The sequence below is a fragment of the Artibeus jamaicensis genome, unplaced genomic scaffold, assembly GCF_021234435.1.
Source record: "Artibeus jamaicensis isolate MK-2021 breed Jamaican fruit bat unplaced genomic scaffold, CSHL_Jam_final contig_464, whole genome shotgun sequence".
Classification (NCBI taxonomy): domain Eukaryota; kingdom Metazoa; phylum Chordata; class Mammalia; order Chiroptera; family Phyllostomidae; genus Artibeus; species Artibeus jamaicensis.
In genome coordinates this window covers 7,667,186-7,686,622 of record NW_026521842.1, presented here as the reverse complement: position 1 = coordinate 7,686,622, position 19,437 = coordinate 7,667,186, and the positions used below count along the sequence as shown (strand labels likewise).

At 41.7% G+C, this 19,437-nt stretch overlaps 1 protein-coding gene across 2 annotated transcripts; it reads right to left on the bottom strand.

Annotated features, from left to right (window-relative positions):
- Positions 1-833: 833 nt before the first annotated feature.
- Positions 834-13,037, bottom strand: SDR42E1 (short chain dehydrogenase/reductase family 42E, member 1). 2 transcript variants are annotated; one of them, XM_037142453.2, is made up of 3 exons: positions 12,803-13,037; positions 5,331-5,423; positions 834-4,789 (listed from the first exon to the last, which is right to left on the bottom strand). In XM_037142453.2, exons 2-3 carry the CDS (start codon positions 5,396-5,398, stop codon positions 3,685-3,687), a joined length of 1,173 nt encoding a protein of 390 aa, XP_036998348.2. In that variant the 5' UTR covers positions 5,399-5,423; positions 12,803-13,037; the 3' UTR covers positions 834-3,684. The 2 variants fall into 2 exon arrangements, with proteins under 2 accessions (XP_036998348.2, XP_036998347.2); XM_037142452.2 differs by having other exon boundaries at positions 12,950-13,036.
- Between the last annotated feature and the right edge of the window lie 6,400 nt (positions 13,038-19,437).

Sequence of the window (19,437 nt, the reverse complement as noted above, 5' to 3'; positions counted from 1 at the left end):
AGTCTAGAGGAGAGAGGTAACACCTGTACACTGGGAAGTTTTGAGCATGAGCAGAAGGTAGAATCAATGGGCTTAAAGGTGGGTTAGGTATGCCAAGTTAAGAGAAGGCAGGGATCAAAGATGAGCCCTGATTTCTGGCATGAGAAATTCAATGGATACTGTTGACATTTACCAGGGAAAGAAAGCCTGCAAGAATTTGGAGGGATTGTGAATTTCATTTTGGATTTTGACTGAAAGGTACATATGAAATATCCAGGTGAAGGTGCAGAGGTAGTTGGATAGATGGGTCTGAAGCTCAGAAGAATGGTCTGGCTGGAACTATAGATTTAGTATTATGTGTTTGGAATGGAGATGGAAATAGGGCCACAGGCTTGGACAAGATCATTTAGGGGAAAGTGTGGTATTAGAAAAAGACTTAGCTCTGAGCACCAAAGAAATCTACCATTTTAAGTGGGAGTGGAGATGTGAAAACTGATGAGATGCAGGGATGTGGTCTCCAATGATCCCCAGCTCCTGGTGTTCCTGTCCTTGTGTGGTCTCCTCCCTCACAGAATAGAGCTAACATAACCCAGGTAGTCAATACATTGCAGAAATGACAGTGCATGGCCAAGGTTGTGAGTATAAAACCTTTTAAGACCTCGGGGAGATGTTCTGACAATAAGAATCCTCAGGATATTGTCCCTCAGCAGTCTGAGCAGAAGCCCAAGACAGAGAAGGACCTATTTCAAAGAAATTTGTGGATGTAGCTTTTGCTTAATGGAGTGAACTGCAAATAAGACTCATAGGGAATACATAAAGTGTTCAAAATAATTATATTCATAGTAACACTGCTGACTTGGACTGAGATACAACACAAACTCTAAAGAGGCTTTTGGACACCCAAAATTCTACTGGGCAGAAGCAGAATGACAAAACTATGTAGCTATAAATATGGGCTACATTTCATAGAAAAGGAAGGATGACTCAGAGGGTGGAGGCAGAGCCGTCTCCACAATGGCCCCCAACATTCCCCATCTGCTATTCACACCACTGGGTAATGTCCTACTACACTGAATGGTATTGACCTGTGTAACTGGCATATTGTAGAGTAAGACTGTGTGGTATTTCAGGACAAGTCACAAAATATATTGCAGCTTCTACTTTGCTCTCTTTAAAAAATTTTTAAAAATATTTATTGACTTTAGAGAGGGAGAAATATCAATGTGCAAAACATTGATCAATTGCTACCCCATATGAGCCCCAATTGGGGATTGAACCCACAACCTAGGTATGTGCCTTGACCAGGTATCAAACACCCAACCTTTTGGTGTGTGGGATTACACCCCAACCAACTAAGCCACAATGGCCAGGGCCCACTTTACTCTCTTGAATCACCTGTCATGAGGACATTAGAGTAATATTATAGAGAGGCCCACATGGTGTGCAGCTGAGGTTTCCTGCCAACAGTCATGTGGATGGACCATCCTGGAAGTGGGCCCTCTAGCTTTAGTCAGGCTTGCAGGTGACTGCAGTGCCGGTCAACACCATGAGGTGACCCTTGTGAGAGACCCTAAGTAAGAGCTACCCAGGGAAGCTGTGTCCAAATACCTGACCCATAGAAACTAGGAGGTAATGCTTGTTGCTTTAGGATGATATGTCTTGGGGTAGTTTATTATGCAGCAATAGAAAATTACTACAAGGAGAAAGACAAGAAGAGTGTGAGTTCATGAAAAGTAAATGAACTCTGTTTCAAGGAGAGTGAACAACTATGTCAAATGTTGTGAAATGGCCAAATGGATAAAGCTCATATATTGATCCTGAATTTCATTTAGATTTATTGATTGTGAAGAACAAAAACAAGCAAAACCCCACTATGCTTGGTATACTTGGGTAGAGAAAACTGAGAAGTATCTATCATTCTTTTGAAAAAGTTCAAAAGTCTTAAAAAGATGTTTGGAAAGCCAGCGATCCTTGTCAATGGCAATGGATAAGGTTTTACTGTATTTACCTGGCCTACCAGTGACATTCTCACATGGACGCACCATGTTATTACTATGCTCTAAGTCTGTGAGGGGCAGAGAAACTTGCTTCATAGCACCTGGAGTGTTAGATATGCTGTAGGTGTTCATACAAGTTATCCCCAGACTAAGCCACAAAGGCATCTTATAAAATTCCCAGGATATTTTACCAAAAGCAATCACTACCACGACATTTATGTGATAACTTATATATTAAAATTTTTTTTACCACATTTTACTTTATGCTCACAACAAACCCTGTGAGGTGGGGAGGCAGGTTTATAGAAAGGGCAAATGCAGTCATTCCCATTTCCCAAGTGAGGGAACTAAGGCAGAAGAGGCTTCGGTGACTTGGTTAAGGCCACACATGATCTTCAAGGTTGCGGCTCCTGGGGTATGAGGTTGAGCGCTTTTTCCAGGCAGCATTCACCAGGGACTGTACGTCTAGCATCCTCCTTCCACAGTTTCTCTAAGGACAACTCTGACATTACTTTCCAGAGAAACGTACAATGTTTTAAGTCCTTTCTGTAGCTGGAATCACATATGTGTAAAGATTCTCTGTCTTCTTTCTACTTTGGTTCCTATGCAGTGGTGTAACTTTAAAGTGTTCCAAGGCAGTCCCCATTAGTGGCTAGACAATGCCACCATTATTCAAAACATCCCTTACTGGAAACTGCCTTCAGGGAACCAAAATTCTTCCCAGTAAGAAAACCAGTCTTTTACAGTCATACCTTTTTTTTTTTATTACAAGCAACATCATTGGCTTGATCATCTTTAAATATCAGATTTTTAACTGTTCCCTAAATTTCAATCTATCCTCAAGGACCAGAAGTTTACAAACACTGAGTATATTTGAACACCTTTGTTACAGACTCTGAGGACATACCACAAAGTCATTCCAGAAAGGTCAGCAGCAACAGCATCTTTTAAACAGAGTACCGTGAGGAAGAAAACCCTCAGGAGGAATGTACAGTAAAAACATTAATAAAAATAATGGCTTAAGTATGTTGAGTGGCACTTTGTATGCTGTGTCTAATTTAATCTTCAAAAAAAATCTTATGAGGTCAGATAAAGGTCTACTGGTTTAGACACTGAACACTAGCCTGTGGTCATGCAGGTGTGATGTGCTCGTATCACGAAGGGTGAACATTAATTCCCAAATCTTACGCTGTGAATAGCTAATGTCCCCCCTACAATAGTCTCCATCTCCCCAAAGGGTTGGTCTGCAGGGAAATGGCCCAATTTGGTGTTTTTCACACATTTCCAAGCCTGTTAGCAGTTTGCCATTCCTGTATCAATGTGTGTTTTAGTCTTGTTTAAGTGGATACAGAGTGTATGGGACAAATATAAGCAGTTTTGGCTTCTGACAAATTCAGGTAAGACATTTCCACTCTAACTAAGTTTAGCACCATGGCTCCAAAATGACTTCTCCTGTGCCCATATAAAGAGAAAGGATGTGAAAGAACTCAATTTTCAAAAATTTATCTGCTTCTTTTTTCCTCCCATCAGGATTTGTACAAGGAGGTGAGAAATGAAGACTTAATACAAGAATCTATTCTTAAGTAGCAATTTAAAGAGTCAAAATTTGGCACCAGATATCTGTATCTATCCATCTATATTTTAAAACACCTCTTTCTTAAAAACCATCTCAGCAAGTGTGATCAGCACCTTATTTTTATCTCCTTCTTCAAAGTGACAAAATCACAGAAGACAGGCACGTGACAACTATCACCAAGAGTAAGGCCAAGAGCCCGTCGCAAATAAGATACTCAGAGTCACGACGCCCAGGCCTTCTGCCATGACCACGGGCTTGAAACCATTTTACCACCTCCTGGAGGTCAAATGGCTGAGCCTTATAACCCAGCTCCTTCTTGGCCTTCTCTAGACTAAAGTAATGTGTGACACCAGTTTTGTAAACTTCTGTGCGGGTAAGAAAGGGCTGGAAGTTGTAGAGTTGACCCAAAATGAAATGGGCCATCTCTGTTAGGAAAGCAAAATAGTAGATGATGGTCAAGGGCAGGCGAATGGATGGGAATGGGTACCCCAGGCCCTCAACCAAAGGCCGGAAGAACTCAAAGTTGTTCACAGGTCTGCCATCTGAGATGAAATAGGGCTGCCCAGAGGCAATGTAGCCCTTGTCAGCTTTCAGGGCCTCTGCAGCCAGAATGTGAGCCTGAACCAAGTTATCCACATGGACAAATTCAACCAGGCTCTTGGGATCCCCATACACAAACTTGAACAGGCCCCTCTCGATGTAGCTCACTATTCTGGGAAGGTGCCTTTGTTCTCCAGGCCCATAGATGCCAGCTGGCCTCAGGGCACAAGTTCTTAAGACACCGTTGTTCTCCAGGGATATACCATTGGCTTCCAGCACCTTCTTCTCTGCAATAGATTTGGTCCGAGAGTAGTGATCAGGATGGAGGTGAAGAGGTAGGTAAGGCAGAGATTCATCTCCATTTCTGATAACTTGACCTCCGAAGACGACATTGAAAGTGCTAGTGTAAACTAATCTTGGCACCCCCCTCTGCCTGCAGGCCTGGAGGATGTTGTCTGTGCCCCCCACATTGACTTCTTCAATCAGGTTTTGATTCAGTTGCTCCCGCCCTGACATGCCATAAGAGGCAATGTGGAACACACACGTGACATCCACATTCTGGAACGCTCTCTCTATGTCAGAGAGGTGGCGAATGTCCCCATGTATGAACTTGATTCCTTCTGGAATGGTTTGAGCAGGGGTGCTGATGTCAAACAGAATCACATGGACTCCCTTCTGGTTCAGAGCACAGCCTAGGCTGAAATAATGGAGAGTCAAACTTAGATCAAATCACTCTAAATCTGTGCCTAGGAAAAGTGTGTAAAATAATTTTCCTATGCTTCTCCACTTATCCTCAGTCCCTCACTTTACATGTTCATTGAGGTAAGTCTTATGCAAATATTCCAAAGTAAGAATCTTCACATCCACTTAAATTACGAGATGGTGGTATTTACATGTTATATTTTTTTCTCTCTGTCCTAGGACCCACCATCTACTCTTTGAAATATTTATAAATGATAACATAACTGAAGGAATCACTATTATTTTCCATTGTTTTTAGTGATGTGAATATCTCCCCTCCCCAATTTTGATGACTTTTAAATAATTTTTATTGACATGGAATGTATCTGTAGCTCTCAATTTAAGTATCTGAGCAGTAGGCATAAGTTCATTCCTGGCTTAACACGATACAAACAAGTAAAAGTCTATACTGTATTAATGTCAGAGCTGAAAGTTATACTTTTTCCAACAACTAACTGTAAAATAATTCCATGGACACATTATATAGATGTACTGACCGGAAACCAAAATAGCCACCTCCTCCTGTAATGAGGACACTTTCCTTCGGAGGTTTATGGGAGTCCATGTGTGGCAGTCTCAGGAAACCAGACCTGTAATAAAGAAGCATGCAACACTGTTACTGATCCAAATGCAAATATGATTGTCCCTAACTTGAGGTTAACAAAAGCAAAAGGGCAGGATGCTCTAGTAGAAAGAAGTGCTGAGACCTCGGTTCCAGTCATGGCTGTGTGAAGTTAGCCAACTTTTCCTCTTCTTTTACTTTTTGGGTTTCAAATTTCATCCTATATAATATGAAGACAGAAATATCTGCCCTGCCTACCTGACAAGGTCAAGGTGAGGGTTCAGTAAGATAACTGTGAAACCACAAAACACTCTCCAAATGTAAGGCGTTATTCTTAATCCTTGAAAAAAAATGACAGCCTTTTTTGAAAGAATTCATTCAAATTTGGTAGAGAGAAGCATTTTCTCCCACGCATCAAGGACAGAACTCTAAATCCAATTTCCAATATCTTTTACTTAAAAATAAAACATTTGTATCATGGTTGTTTAACACTGGTGTTTTATTAACCCTAACTTTAAAGAAATAGAGGGCAAAAATTTCCTTCACATAGCAAACCACATTCCCCACACCCAGGACAGCTTGTAAGCACTGAAGTGCTCTTGGAAGTGCTCAAGGCCCATCAGGGTCTCACTGCTCCCTTACTCCTATGCCAAAATAATAATAATAATTATATATCATGAATTATATTTTGTACGAAATATCTATAGTATCTTCTCAAGGTTCCAAGGCCATATTCTGTTACGAACAAGACAGAACAAGCAAGAAGTGGGCCACTCAACTCTTTCCACTTAAAAAGAAATGGAGCCCTGGCTGGTGTAGCTCAGTGGATTGAGTGCGGGCCTGCGAACCACACAATCGCGGTTCGATTCCCAGTCAGGGCACATGCCTGGGTTGCAGGCCGGTTCCCTGCAGGCCAGTTCCCAGCAGGGGACGCACAAAAAAAGGCAACCATACATTGATGTTTCTCTCCCTCTCTCCTTCCCCCCCTTCCCCTCTAAAGATAAATAAATAATAAAAATTAAAAAAAAAAAAGAAATGGAACAGGAGGCATACACATCCTCAGATGCACTGGGAAAACACACACACACACACACACACACACAGCAGTAGAGAGATTCAGAGGGTTAGACAGGAGGCTGCAAGCAACCAAGAATCCTACCACTTGGACAAGTTAATCCCTCTGAACCTATTGCTGCACTTGAATGTGATAATAAGCTTACGGGCTTATGAAGACTGAATTGGATAGTGTATAGAAAGTATCCAGGAAACTATCTGACATAATATGGGTGCTCCCTGTGTGTCATGGCTTGGATTTTCTTTACTTCAAGCTCTGCAGTTTGGAGATCCATTATTCTATTACACTCCCACATGCCATGATTAGATCTCTCTAAAGCAAAAGTTCTGGGTAAGTGTGTTAAGTGGATCAGATTACCAGGAAAGCTAATCAGATCATGCATGCAGAACTCAGTTGTCATGATAGCTGAAGACAAGATTCGGCAAGTGACTGTCTCAGGACTCGAGGGTATTTGGAAGAGTGAGAAACATCGGAAAAACTGAGCAAAATGGTGTGAAGGATGCTGATGGATTCCAAAGGTTTGACTAAGCTGCGTTGACAAGAAAAGTTATAAAAAAAGAATATTCTGGGATCCCTTTAATCTACCTAACAGTGACCTATTATTTTCTGAGTGCAGAACCCTCCCCTGGATCCGGAGTACCCATAAAACAAAATCTCATCAAGTCTAATATATAACATAATCACAAGACTTTGTTAGTGATGCCTTTTCAGAACGCAGTGCATAGATGTGAGCTGCTGACCTTTCATTTGAGGCTTCTTACCTTCGCCTCTGTAACCTGCCGGCAATCTCCCTCTCTGACTCCATCTCACTCTCCCACCACTAGTACTCTACCCCCCAACGCCCTGGACTCTTTCCTTTCCTTAGAGATGCCATGCTCATCTGTGTGTGGTGCTCACTTCCCGCTTCACCTCAGTGTTACTACCTGGCTGCATCTTTTTCAACATTTAGGTCAGTTTAAGTGTCACTCAACTCAGAGAGGCTTTTCCGGTCACTCCATCTAAAATAGTCTTCCTGACCATAAATACTGTTTTCTTCATGGCACATTTCACTATCAAAAATAATTTGCTGGGTTTTTTTTTTTTTTTAGATTTTGGTTATTTTTGGACAGGAGTAAGGGAGGGGGGAGAGAAACATCAATATGTGGTTGCCTCTCATGTGCCTCCTACTGGGGACCTGGCCAACAAGCCAGGCACATGTCTTGACTGGGAATTGAACCAGCAGCCCCCTTTGGTTGGCAGGCTGGAGCTCTATCCACTGAACCACGCCAGTTGGGGTTGTTTGTTTGTTTTTAGGTATTAATCTCCTTTCATCAGAATGCAAGTGCCACGAGACCTAGGACCTTTGGCCTTTTCACTAGCATGTCCCCACCGGAATCTAGAACACAGTGGATGTTCAACAAATAGTCACTGAATTTATGGATGATTTTGGACTGTGAAATACATCCAGTTTAGTAAAATTATGATGGGCACAAATTGTGTAGGGCCCTGCAGTGTCTAAGAATCATTGTTATGTATGCAAACTAATGCTGCCATTTTGTTTCCCATGAAGCTCTGGAATGAAAACAACATAAAGTTAAATGAGAAAGACTTCTTGCTTCCAGGAGCTTACAATGAAGGAGAGAGGTTTTGCAAATATCTAAGGTACAAGGTGAAAAGGAGAAAATAAGATTACTGTGATAACGTTCGTATAAAGAAGGTACTAAGGGAGCACTGAGGTGAGGTGAGGACAGAAACTGATTCTGAAGACTTCATTGAAGAGTGAGCTCTGGAGTGGAACTGAGACAATGGGCAGACTTAGGCAGGCTGAGATGAGGCAGAGGGTTACTACAGGTTGAGGGACCATCATAGACAAATCAAATAGCAACAGGGATGGCTGATGCTGGGCAACGACTGTGGCAGGTCTGTGGTGGCTGCTGTGCAAACTGAAGCTGAAGCACACAGCTGGTGAGTTAGGGCAGAAAGGTAGCTTGGGGTTAGCTTGTAGACAGCCCTGAGTCCCCTTTGGGGAGTGTGAATTCTATTCTGTAGACAATAGAAAGCCTTCTTAGGTTTATAGAACGGGCATGCTAACTTGATCTTTGTGAAAGATCAAGATTTCCCTGCAGAAGGGAGAGCCTGAAAACAGGCAAAAGGTTGGGTAGGAAAGGATGAGGATCTGGGTGAGAGGGCCAGCGTGCTGAGTGCAAGTCGGGATGAGGCTGGCCAGCACCCGACTGCACTGGCAGCAGGCAGGTAAAGTCTGAGGAAGCTGTTGTTGTGAAGTAAAAAGCACACGGGTTTTAGAAACGTTGACTGGTAACAGTTTTGACTAATGGGATGCCAGATAAATGTTAAGATATTCTTAATCTCTCCACAAGCATTCCCCTGCAAGGGATTCCAAAAATGGATGTGGCCTCAAAGAGTCCAATTTAGAAAATTCCAACAGAAATTCTTCCTAATCTCTAATTATTCTTTGTTTTTAAAATTGCACATTCCGGTCCAGTCACAGGAGCGCAGGTCAGTCATGGCTCACGTTCACATTAATCATGCTGAGACATACAAGTTCAAATTATTAATGCCAGCCTGTTCATGCTAATCCTCATTACCTTCCAACTAATTCCAGAACAAACTGAGGCAAGAACTTGTAGAACTGACCTGATCAAGAAGGTCAGGAGACACAGGTGGCAATGACTCAGGAAAAACAAGCGATTTCGCAGGACAAGCAGCAATGAAAAGAAGCCTATCTCTCAGGTCAGTAAAACCTTTCTAGAGTGTGTAGGTCACCAGCTTTAATGGTGCCACCCAGAAGCCAGTCCCCATGCCTTGCTGGCTCCCTATATCAATAAGCTCAGAAAAACTGCAGCAAACACATTTTGCAGGGAATCATAAGAAATTCCCATAAACACTAAGCCAGAAGGGATAAAAAAAAAAAAAGCGTATATACAGTTTTTTTCCCAATCAGCTGCCTGATTTTCATACACTTTATGGCTTCTGTTTCATTAATTTGTTTCTATCTAATTCCTTCTAGGGGCTGGGCACCACACTGGCATGTATAATCGCAATTGCTTTGAGGCTCTTCCAAAACGTGGCCGTGTTCAGTAATTGCTTTCCTCCGGGTGGTGGGGAAGGGTCACATCTGACCTGAACAGTCATTTCAGTGGGTACAGGTTAAAGTTAAATACATGATCAAGAGAAAGGAATCTTAATTACAAACAGGGAAAATGATGAAATTTAAAACCTGCCTGAACTCTTGATAATACAGAGATAAAGTGAGGGTAATAAAGTTGACACTTCACAGGGAAGCTATGAGAAGAAACTCATAAAAATGGCTAGGAGTGCTTTAGATTTACAAAGGCCTAATTAAATGCTAAGGATCAGTAATAAGAGCCTTAGATTATACATACTAGAGGGTTAGGAACATAATCTTGAACTCGTGGGATGAAAGAACTGTGTGCATTGTGTATTATAATGCAATACACAAATCTAGGTTCCACTAGAGCAGCGGTCCCCAACCTTTCTGGCACCAGGGATTGGTTTCATGGAAGACAGTTTTTCCAGACTGGGGTTGGGGGCAGGGGAAGACAGGAGGCAGAGCCATCAGGGTGGGAGACCGGGGGTGGGGAGGAGGGAGGTTGGGGACTCCTGCACTGGAGTATGGAACAAAGAGGAGAAATGAAGACTGCTTTATTTTTAAAATGTACTGTACTTACTCTAAGAAAGATAAAAGTATCTGCAGGTAGTTTAACCCCAAGAGAACAAGTTTTAAATGACTGTCCGAGTATTGACCAGAGGCAAAAGATAACTGTGTTCTTACTGAATTGAGAGTAGGAAAATACACTGAGGCTACAGGGCCTAGAAACGGTGCTACTCAAATTCCATGCAAGATCTGAAAATTATTTGTGTTTCAAATAAACAGTAAAAGCAGTCAAAGCAATAAAGATGCAAAAGTAGTTAGCGACGGTAAGGACAGTAACCCTGATACAGGTAAAAGGGATATGAGGTGTAAAACCAAGAGGCCAAACACATTTGGGAGGAAATTAACTAAAGGCACAACATCAAGTGGAAAGTTGATATACTCATAAAAAAGAGGAATTGCACACACACACTATTTCAGGTAAAACTGAAAGTGGCAGGACAGCTAATTCCTACTTCCTTAGTTATATCAGACCTTCTTGTCTAGCTACCCATTCAAACTCCTGTTACCCAAATATCTATTGCACAAAAGATTTTTCACAAAATTACTTATGATAAAAGTAATTACATAATTTTATAACTGGCTTTCCCATTTGATTTCCAAGCTCCATACAGGCATAGGCCATTCAGGAGTATCTGCAGGGACAAGGAGTACCTGGCAGATCATGAAGTCCCAGTAAATCCAAATGGAATGAGTGCTGTGCAACCTCTTCAAATGCCCACCTGCCATACTTGCAAGGAATACTACACTTGTACTTCCTCCCCTCTCTAGCACAGCACGTCTGCCACTTCAACATATCCAAGTAATACCTGCTGCCATTTATTAAGCACTTACTGTGTGCCAGGCATTGTACTAAGCTCTTTCCACCAATTTCTCCTGATCCTCCTAACAGCCTTCTGAGACAAGTACTAATTTGTTAATCCCACATTTACCGACCTGAGTCCCGTGGGGGCTTTCACAACTAAGATGTTCTGGAACCTCCTAGGAGCCCTTCCATTTCCTGGAGGGGCAAGACAGAGGTGCCCCATGCCCTCCCATGAGACAGGAAATGGGGATGCAGAGTTAGGTGTCCTAGGTTGGAAATTAGAAAATCTAGGTCTTAGACTTGGCTCTCCCACCAGTTCCCTGCGTGGCCCTCAGCAGTCACTGAATCTCCCTGACCCTGTTTCCTCCTCTCTGAAATGAGAATAACAACAACTACAGCTACATTTATTATTTTTTATGGGCTATGAGATTTAAAGATTTACCACTGAAACCTCAGGGACAATCTTCTGAGGTAGTTATTACAGGGTGTGACAAAAGTAGGTTTACAGTTGCTTATACAGAACATTTTAATTAATGAACAATACAAGAATAAACTGTTTCACATACATCTATAAACCTACTTTTGCCTCACCCTGTATTAGCTTCAGCTCACAGGAGGATAAAGGCTCAAAGGTTAAGAAAGTTTCCCGTACATACATGTGAAGTAAATGAAATGACTACCTTAAAAAGACATCTGCACCCTCATATTCAATGCAGCATTATGCACAATAGACAAGACTTGGAAACAACCGAAATGTCTTGAAGTGTCTATCAACAGATGAGTGAATAAACAAAAACACACAGTGGAATATTATTCAGTCATAAAAAAGAGGGAAATACTGCCATTTGTGACAATACAAATAGACCTTGGTGGCATTATGCTGTGAAATAAGTCACACAGAGAAAGCCAAATACTGTCTATCACTTACATGTGGACTCTAACAAATGATGAACTCATAAAACAGTTACCAGGGCTGGGGGTGGAGAAGATGAAGAGATGAGGAGATGTCAGTCAAAAGGCCCAAAACTTTCAGTTATATGGACAGAGCATGGTCTTGGGATCTAATATTCAGGATGGTGACTACAGTTAACAACATTGTATTATATCATTTAAAATTGCCAAATGAGATTTTTCAAGTTCTCACCACACACAAGGTCTAATTATGTAAGTGATGGAGATGTTAACTAACCTTTCTGTGGTAATCATTTTATAATATATGCATGTATTGAATTATCACACCACCCAGATTAAAATTATACAATGTTATATCTAAGTTATATCTCAATAAAGCTGGAAGAGAAAATCTAAAAAACAAAAAGAAAAACAACGAACTGAAACTGGCCCAAAACAGATACATGTCCTAAGTGGCTGAGCTGGACCCAGGGCTTGAAGCCAGGTCGGTAGGGCTCCCCGGTTGGGTTGGGACAATGCAGTGTTGTTCCCTTGGCACTTTCGTCACTCCTTTTCACACGTGGTACCTCTGGTACTATGACTCACCTATTATGTTTTATTTAAATCTACTAACCTTACACTGACAGCTGAAATGGGAAATCACTATCATTTGCTGCAAGTAGTGGATAAGCAATCCCCCCAAAGTGAGATGAACACAAAAGATGTGAAAACGAATCTGGCTAGACACAGATGCCTGCTGAAAGCTCTGAGCTTGGGCGTGCTGTTTTAAAAATTAAGAAAAAAAGAACAGCAGCAACTAGCCAGCGTTTCAGGCCTCAGAGACATTCTAGAAAGCCACGCTGGGCCCGGCTCCAAAGAACTGAAAAGGGGAGGATTTCCGGCCACCAGGGTCAGCGTCACTCACTACTGCGGTCAGAACCCCTGTCACTGGGCTCATCTCACCTGAGCTGCCACCCGCCCAGGTACAGACAGGGTTGTTCGTCCTCAGCGCCCCTACCACACCCACGCGCGCATTGGAGCTGTGGCGCTCCAACCAGCTCGGCCAGAGTCCCCAAGCATTGGCGGCCCTCTCAACCCTGGTCCACTCACAGCGACAGCAAACGACACCGCAATAGCAACCCGTGCGAGACGGGGGAGGGCAGAACTCAACTGCTGGTGGCCTGCTCAGCTTGCACCTCCCAAGCCTTCTGACCGCCCTCCTGGAGCCACTTCCTGTTCTCTCTAGGAAGCCTGGAGGTCTCGGCATCTCTATGGTGTACAGGGTTTTGTTTTTGTTTTTTAATTTTTCTCCTCACTCCCACCTGTGCTGGGGCAGCTGGTTCACTCCATGAATCTCCCCCACGTGCCCACCCTCTGTATTTCAGCTTCGTGGGAGTTCTTACAGAGTCAGCTCTAATGCTATTCCCACCAGTAATTTCTGCTTTCGGACTTCCACTTGCATCTCTGTGTACCTCCACCTCCCCCCAACCCCCACCCTGCTCTGCCCAGCTCAGCACACTGCCTGATAAAATAGGAGAGGCTCAGCTCTGTCAGTATTGCTTGGGTGGATGGATGGATGATAGGCGAGGCTCCACGAGACTCCTAAATATTTTAAAGTCTCCCTCTATCTTTTTAAGTTTCTATTTATCTCTTGAGTTTCCACATTTATGTATTCATGTATTTTCCCGCGTTTCTGATTTTCACTATTTTTTTTTCCAGTTCCAGTTCTTCTGGTCTCTGAGCAGGCAACAAGGCCACGACTAACTGTTGTTGCTGAAGGAACTGAAGACTTAAAAGAGCCATGTGAAAAGGAAGGTTGGCATCCGCACTCAAAGGTCTTCTTCAGAGGCCCATCTTTTGTTTCCTTATTAGGAGTTTAATTCTGTGGAACCAGGTTCTGCCTGATAATTTGGTTACAAGTGGCAACACACACACACACACCCGGCCAAACACACACACACACACACACACACACACACACACACACACACACATCCCTGGTGGGAGTATTTCCTTTTTGTGGCTCAAAGGATGAAGATTTTGACTTCATATGCTGTTCTTGCTGCATTCAAACTCAAAGAGGCTCATATGAAGTATGTCACAAAGTCATAAGGACAACAGCAATATAAAAATTAATAAAGGTCAGGTGAAGGAAGCCAAGTACCCAGCATTGGTCTCTCTGATTATGTCCATCTGTCTTGTCCTCAACTGTGATCCAGCCACAAATCTTAGGAGACTGAGATATGGTTGTGCCAAATAGTGTTAAGGAGCAATTTAGCTCTAGCTTCCCAGGATGCACAAAAATTAGAAGAGGGAGAGAGGAAGGCTTTCCTTTTCTAATGTGTGAGGGGATCAGGCGAGCAGCTACATGCTCATGAGACCAATAGTCTAAGAGGAAGAGACTCCTCTGAGGATGCAGTTCAGGGACAGATTTTCTGCTGGGGATTTTAGCATCTCTGAGGGGTGCCCAGATCTACATAGAGGAATGGCACATGAGAGTAAGTGTGGCAAATTTAAATGTTAATATTTTTGTGCCACCAAGGACTCTTTCAAAATCTAAGCACTATGTTTTAAAGGAAAATTACAAACTTTATAATTACTTCCATAGTTTCTACTGCAATTTAGTGAAATTTAGTAAAGTTGATTTTGTAAAGGTCTAAACAAGAAATCAAAGATAGAAATAACCAGAGAAAGAAACTGACGTCAGTGTGAGTTTCTATGTCAATGGTTATCTAGTTTCTTTCTTCCATTAACATGTCCAAACGGGGACCACAATACATAAAAATCAATTCACAGTCCTAAGTCCTCACAGGCGTACACTTTATACTTTACAGAGTACTTTCATGCCTATTGGCTCATTAGATTCTCACAGAAATTCAAAGTGGCCTCCAGTTTCTGCAGAAAGGGAAGCAAGAGGTTGGCTTTCCCCAGCATCCCCGTTTAAAGCAGGTCTCCTGCAACCCTTGAAATTCTCCAGTCCCTTCACAACACTTAGCCCACCTGAAATTATCTTGTATATTACTAGAGAGGAAGCTCTATGAGGGGAGAGATCTGCTTGACTGGTGGCACATCTCCACTTCTATTATAGTGTCTAACATAGAATTTAGAAGAACTATTGAATAAATGAGCAAGTGATTAAATGTCACATCTCCGGTTGCCTCTGTTCAAAACCAGATCTGCAGATGAGACCTTCTTTCAGCCCAGGTTAGGTCAGAAATCATCCGTATTATAATCAGCTGTGGCAAGGGGGCACAAGAGCAGCTACTTCTGGCCCACAGCTGTAAACAGGCTGTTTCTAGAGAAGGGAAGTCATTTGAGCCTTGAAGACACATAAAACTTTTCTACAAAAGTATGAAGCACCAACATCAACATCACCTGGGAGCTTGTTAGAAATGCAGATTTAAGGGTCCTACTCCAAACCTAACAAGAATTTGAAAAATTCTAGCAAAATATGAAATTCTTCAGTTAATGCCTATGTACAATAAAGGCTGAGACATATTGCCCTAAAAGGTGTTTACCACTACAACTCCCAAGGTGGGTAAGAGATTCCTTGCAGTAGTCTCATGCTACACCTGGATGTCAAATGAAGTTAAGTGATTTGCCCAAGTTCATACAACCAGTAAGTGACAGAGCTGGGATTAAAAGCCAAGGCTTCAGACTCCAAATTGTTCCATACTTCATGCTCCTTCCATTGTGCATTCTATCTTCTGGATCAGTCTGTTTTCTTCCATTAGTGAAAAAAATTAAAAGGACGAAATAAATAGAAAAAATACTTACATTTAATTGGTGGTTAATGGTTTTAAGAATTGATTTGGTTTAGAAAGGGAAACTAGCATTTATCACTTATAGTGCATTTGATAAAATGTTTTCCCCATAATAAAGAATGCTTCAAGTAACAAAATAAATGTTTATATTTCATTTACTTAGCAACTAAGCATCTTAACATTCTTTTATAATCATTTATAGCACTGATTCAGAATTATTGAGCATTGTTTTGGGTCAATGGTTTTTCTTTTTCCTTTTAGGAATTTGAGATACCTTTCTCAGTACTGATTAAACTAAGTATTAAAATAGTGCTGATTAAAACTAAATGTTATTTTGAGTGTCTTGGCCAAAGGCTTTCTGTTTAGGGCTCAAGCATTAGAGATTTCTTAGAAGGACACAAAGAACCTGCCAGGAGAGTAAAATTTACCTCTACCACTTTTGTTCTTTACTATTTTCAGAAATTGAAAAGTGTGGATACTAGTTATGTTAGTCTGGTCTCTTTGGATTAAAAATCATAGAAATTCACCCCAGTATGGGTAAATAAAAGGTAGGAATGATTGGCTCCTGTAACTGGAAGCCTATTCTGAGTTACATTACCACCTCCTAGGAGGAGGCCCCCTTACTCAAAAGGTGGCTCTGGCTTCAGGGCCTCAAATATCATCAGGGCTCTCTCTCTATCTTAGCTCCTCTTGCTAGTGGTTGGCTGGTAATCTTCCTGTGGCAACAAGATGGGATTCATTGGCAGTCAAAGCCTACAACTTTCTAATACCTTAGATGCTTCTTAGATCCTTGAGAAAAGTTGCCCCCCCTTCTTCCAGCAAAAGTCCCATGGAGGACTCTGATTGGATAGTCCTGTGTAACCTGATCATCTTTTAACCAATCACTGTAGCCGGGAGAGGATATATCTGATTGACTGAGACTGGAATATTATTTACGTGAGATGATGAACGAGTTTCCTATGGCTGCTTTAACAAATTGCCACAAACTTGGTGGCTTAAAAATCACACATATTTATTCTTTAACAGTTCTAGAGGCTACAAATCTAAAATCAATTTTATTGGGCTAAAATCAAGGTGTTGATCAAGGGGCTGGTTTGTTCTGGAGGCTCTAGAAGACAATTTGTTTCCTTGTCTTCTGCAGTTGATGAACCATATGCTCATCATTCCTTGCTTTGCATTACTTGTCTGATGGCCCATTTCACCACCATCTTGTTATGTTAATAACATAACAACTTTAAACCTCTCTTTGCTTCCATTGTTTTCATTGGCCTTCTCTGTCTTCTACAGTTTCAACTTCCTTTGCCTCCCTCTTATAAGGATACTTGTAGTAACATTTAGGATCCACTCAGATAATTCAGGATAGTGTGCTTATCTCAAGATCCTTAATTATGCCAGCAAAATCCTTTTTGACACTTGAAGGTAACATTCAGAAGCTGCAGAAATTAGAATATGAATGTCTTGAGGGGTCAGTAATCAGCCTATCACAGATGGGATTCACTTCCACCCAACTACTGGATAAAGAAAGATTGTTATAGAACATGACAGGTAAAGGCATTCTTGGTACATAGCCAAAAAACACACCAAACAAACAATAAAACCAATGTTTGCTTTGTGGAAGACTGCTAGTTGTTCCTGAAAATATGTCTTTCCCTTCTTCCATAATAACAGTGTTTTGTCAGCACATGACCATCCAGAATAAAAACTACATTTAAACTCTAAAGCTAGATGTGCCCACGTGGCTAAGTTTTTGCCAATACAGTGTGAGTGAAAATGGTGCGTCCAAATTTTGCAATGCAAAATTGATGCAAAAACCCAGCTGGTCAGCGAATCAGTCTCAACATTGTAGATGAGAATAGTATCCTAGGGGATGCTGAAGCAACAAGACAGAAGGAACCTGGGTCCTTGTGTAACAGAACTGTTTTACCAATCTAGATTACCTGCACTGCTACTTATCAGTACAGGTAATGTACAGGTAATGTACTGATAAGTAACAGTGCAGTAAAATGTCATCAAACATTTTACTTAAACTGTTAAGAGAATTATAGATTCACATGTACCATTTTGCAAAAGTATGGTATAACATCACAATCAAGATACTGACATTGATACAATCCACAGATCATATTCAGATTTCCTCAGTTTTACATGTACTCACTTAAGTGTATGCATGGGTATGTTTGTGTATTTAGTTCTTTACAATTTTCATCACATGCGTAAGTTTTTGTATCAAACCACTATAATATGAGTGTTTGCTTTTTTTAGCAACAGCTTAGTCTTTATACCAATACAAGACCATTGAAAACAACATGTGCCAAGAAAGAATGGTGTATTCAAAGGCAGAAGATACTGAATATATCTGTAATATATTTCGATATATTATCTGAAATAAATTTCACTGGGCTATAGTCAAGGTGTTGGCAGGTCTGATTCCTCTGGAAGCTCTAGAGGAAAATTTGTTTTCTTACGCAGCTTATGAGCCTTATTCTTTGCATTTCTTGTCTAGTCAAAGAGAATATCTTTATTAACTGATAGCGTGTCCTGGACACCAGCTGTGTACCAAGCATCATGTCAAGTTTGGGGCAATACAATGGGAGGTAAGACAGTCCTAGGAATGACAGCTGCAGTGGTTATGTTTATCATACACCAGGAGTTTATTCTGTTGCCTGCTCCCTATTGCTCATTCCCACAATGACTAGGTCCCCTGGGAGATATCTGCTCCAGACCTGCTTTTTTTGAACCCTCTCCAGGAAATGAAGAGCAAACCCCATCAGTACTTCCTTCTTGTGTGGGGTGCCTCCTCTGAGGAGGTGGGTGATGAAACTCAGAAGAGGCTTTGCAAGGAATCCCGTTGATTGGGTCGTAAGAGATCGCCACTACATTCTATTCTGCATTTCCCCAGAAGCAGACCTTGAGGCAAGATGTCAAGTGCAAGTAGTTTATTTGGGAAGTGACCTCAAGAAATATCAGTAGGGGAGTGAAGAAGTGAGACAGGGAAGGGAATACAATACAGCTCTTCAGAGGATAGCTGGAACTTACTACTTCTGGGAAAACGCTGCAACCTGGTGTAAACAACTTTCTCAGAGTTATCTCATCTGGGGAGGGCAAGGCAACTCTTATTTACTCACTAATACACTTCAATTTATTTGTTGAGGGTATGTTTTTAATATTGGTGTATGGGTGTATTTATTCCCTGTCACGTCTGGTCTTCCCATGACAGAGCAATGGAAAACAATATTAGATGCTGGCACTTGGAAGCTGGGCAGGCAGGCACCAATATGACAGATGGAAGGGGCTGGCTGTGGAGCACCAGCATATGACACACACTAAAATCCTGTAATACTTTGCCTGTTGAGGGCCCTTCATATTGAGGTTGCTTTGTAGTATCTCTTCTATCCCAGTCATTTCCTTGGGCACAATTCCTGAAGTGTCTATTGAGAAAGTGGCCTGTGACATAAGTCCTATGGCATGTGTAGAAGTTTGCCCACAGAGATAGTAAGAAACAGACATTTTGGTGGGAGAAATAATAGGCAAAAGCATAGAGTCAGCATTAAATGCCACATGTCTGAGAGGTGAAGAGGTGCTGGCTATGTCTCTGCTGAGAGGAAAAAGGAGGCACCATTCTGTGTACTGCTCGAATTAGTTAATCTGAAGAACACCTGGTCCATGTGTTGGGATTGTCCAGTAGAACACAGCAAGAAGTTTAACCTTGGCTGGTGTGGCTCAGTTGGTTGGAGCATCATCCTATAACTGAAAGTTTGCGGGTTTGATTCCTGATTTGAGCACATACCTAGGTTGTGGGTTTGTGCCCTGATCCAGGCACATAGGATCCCTGGT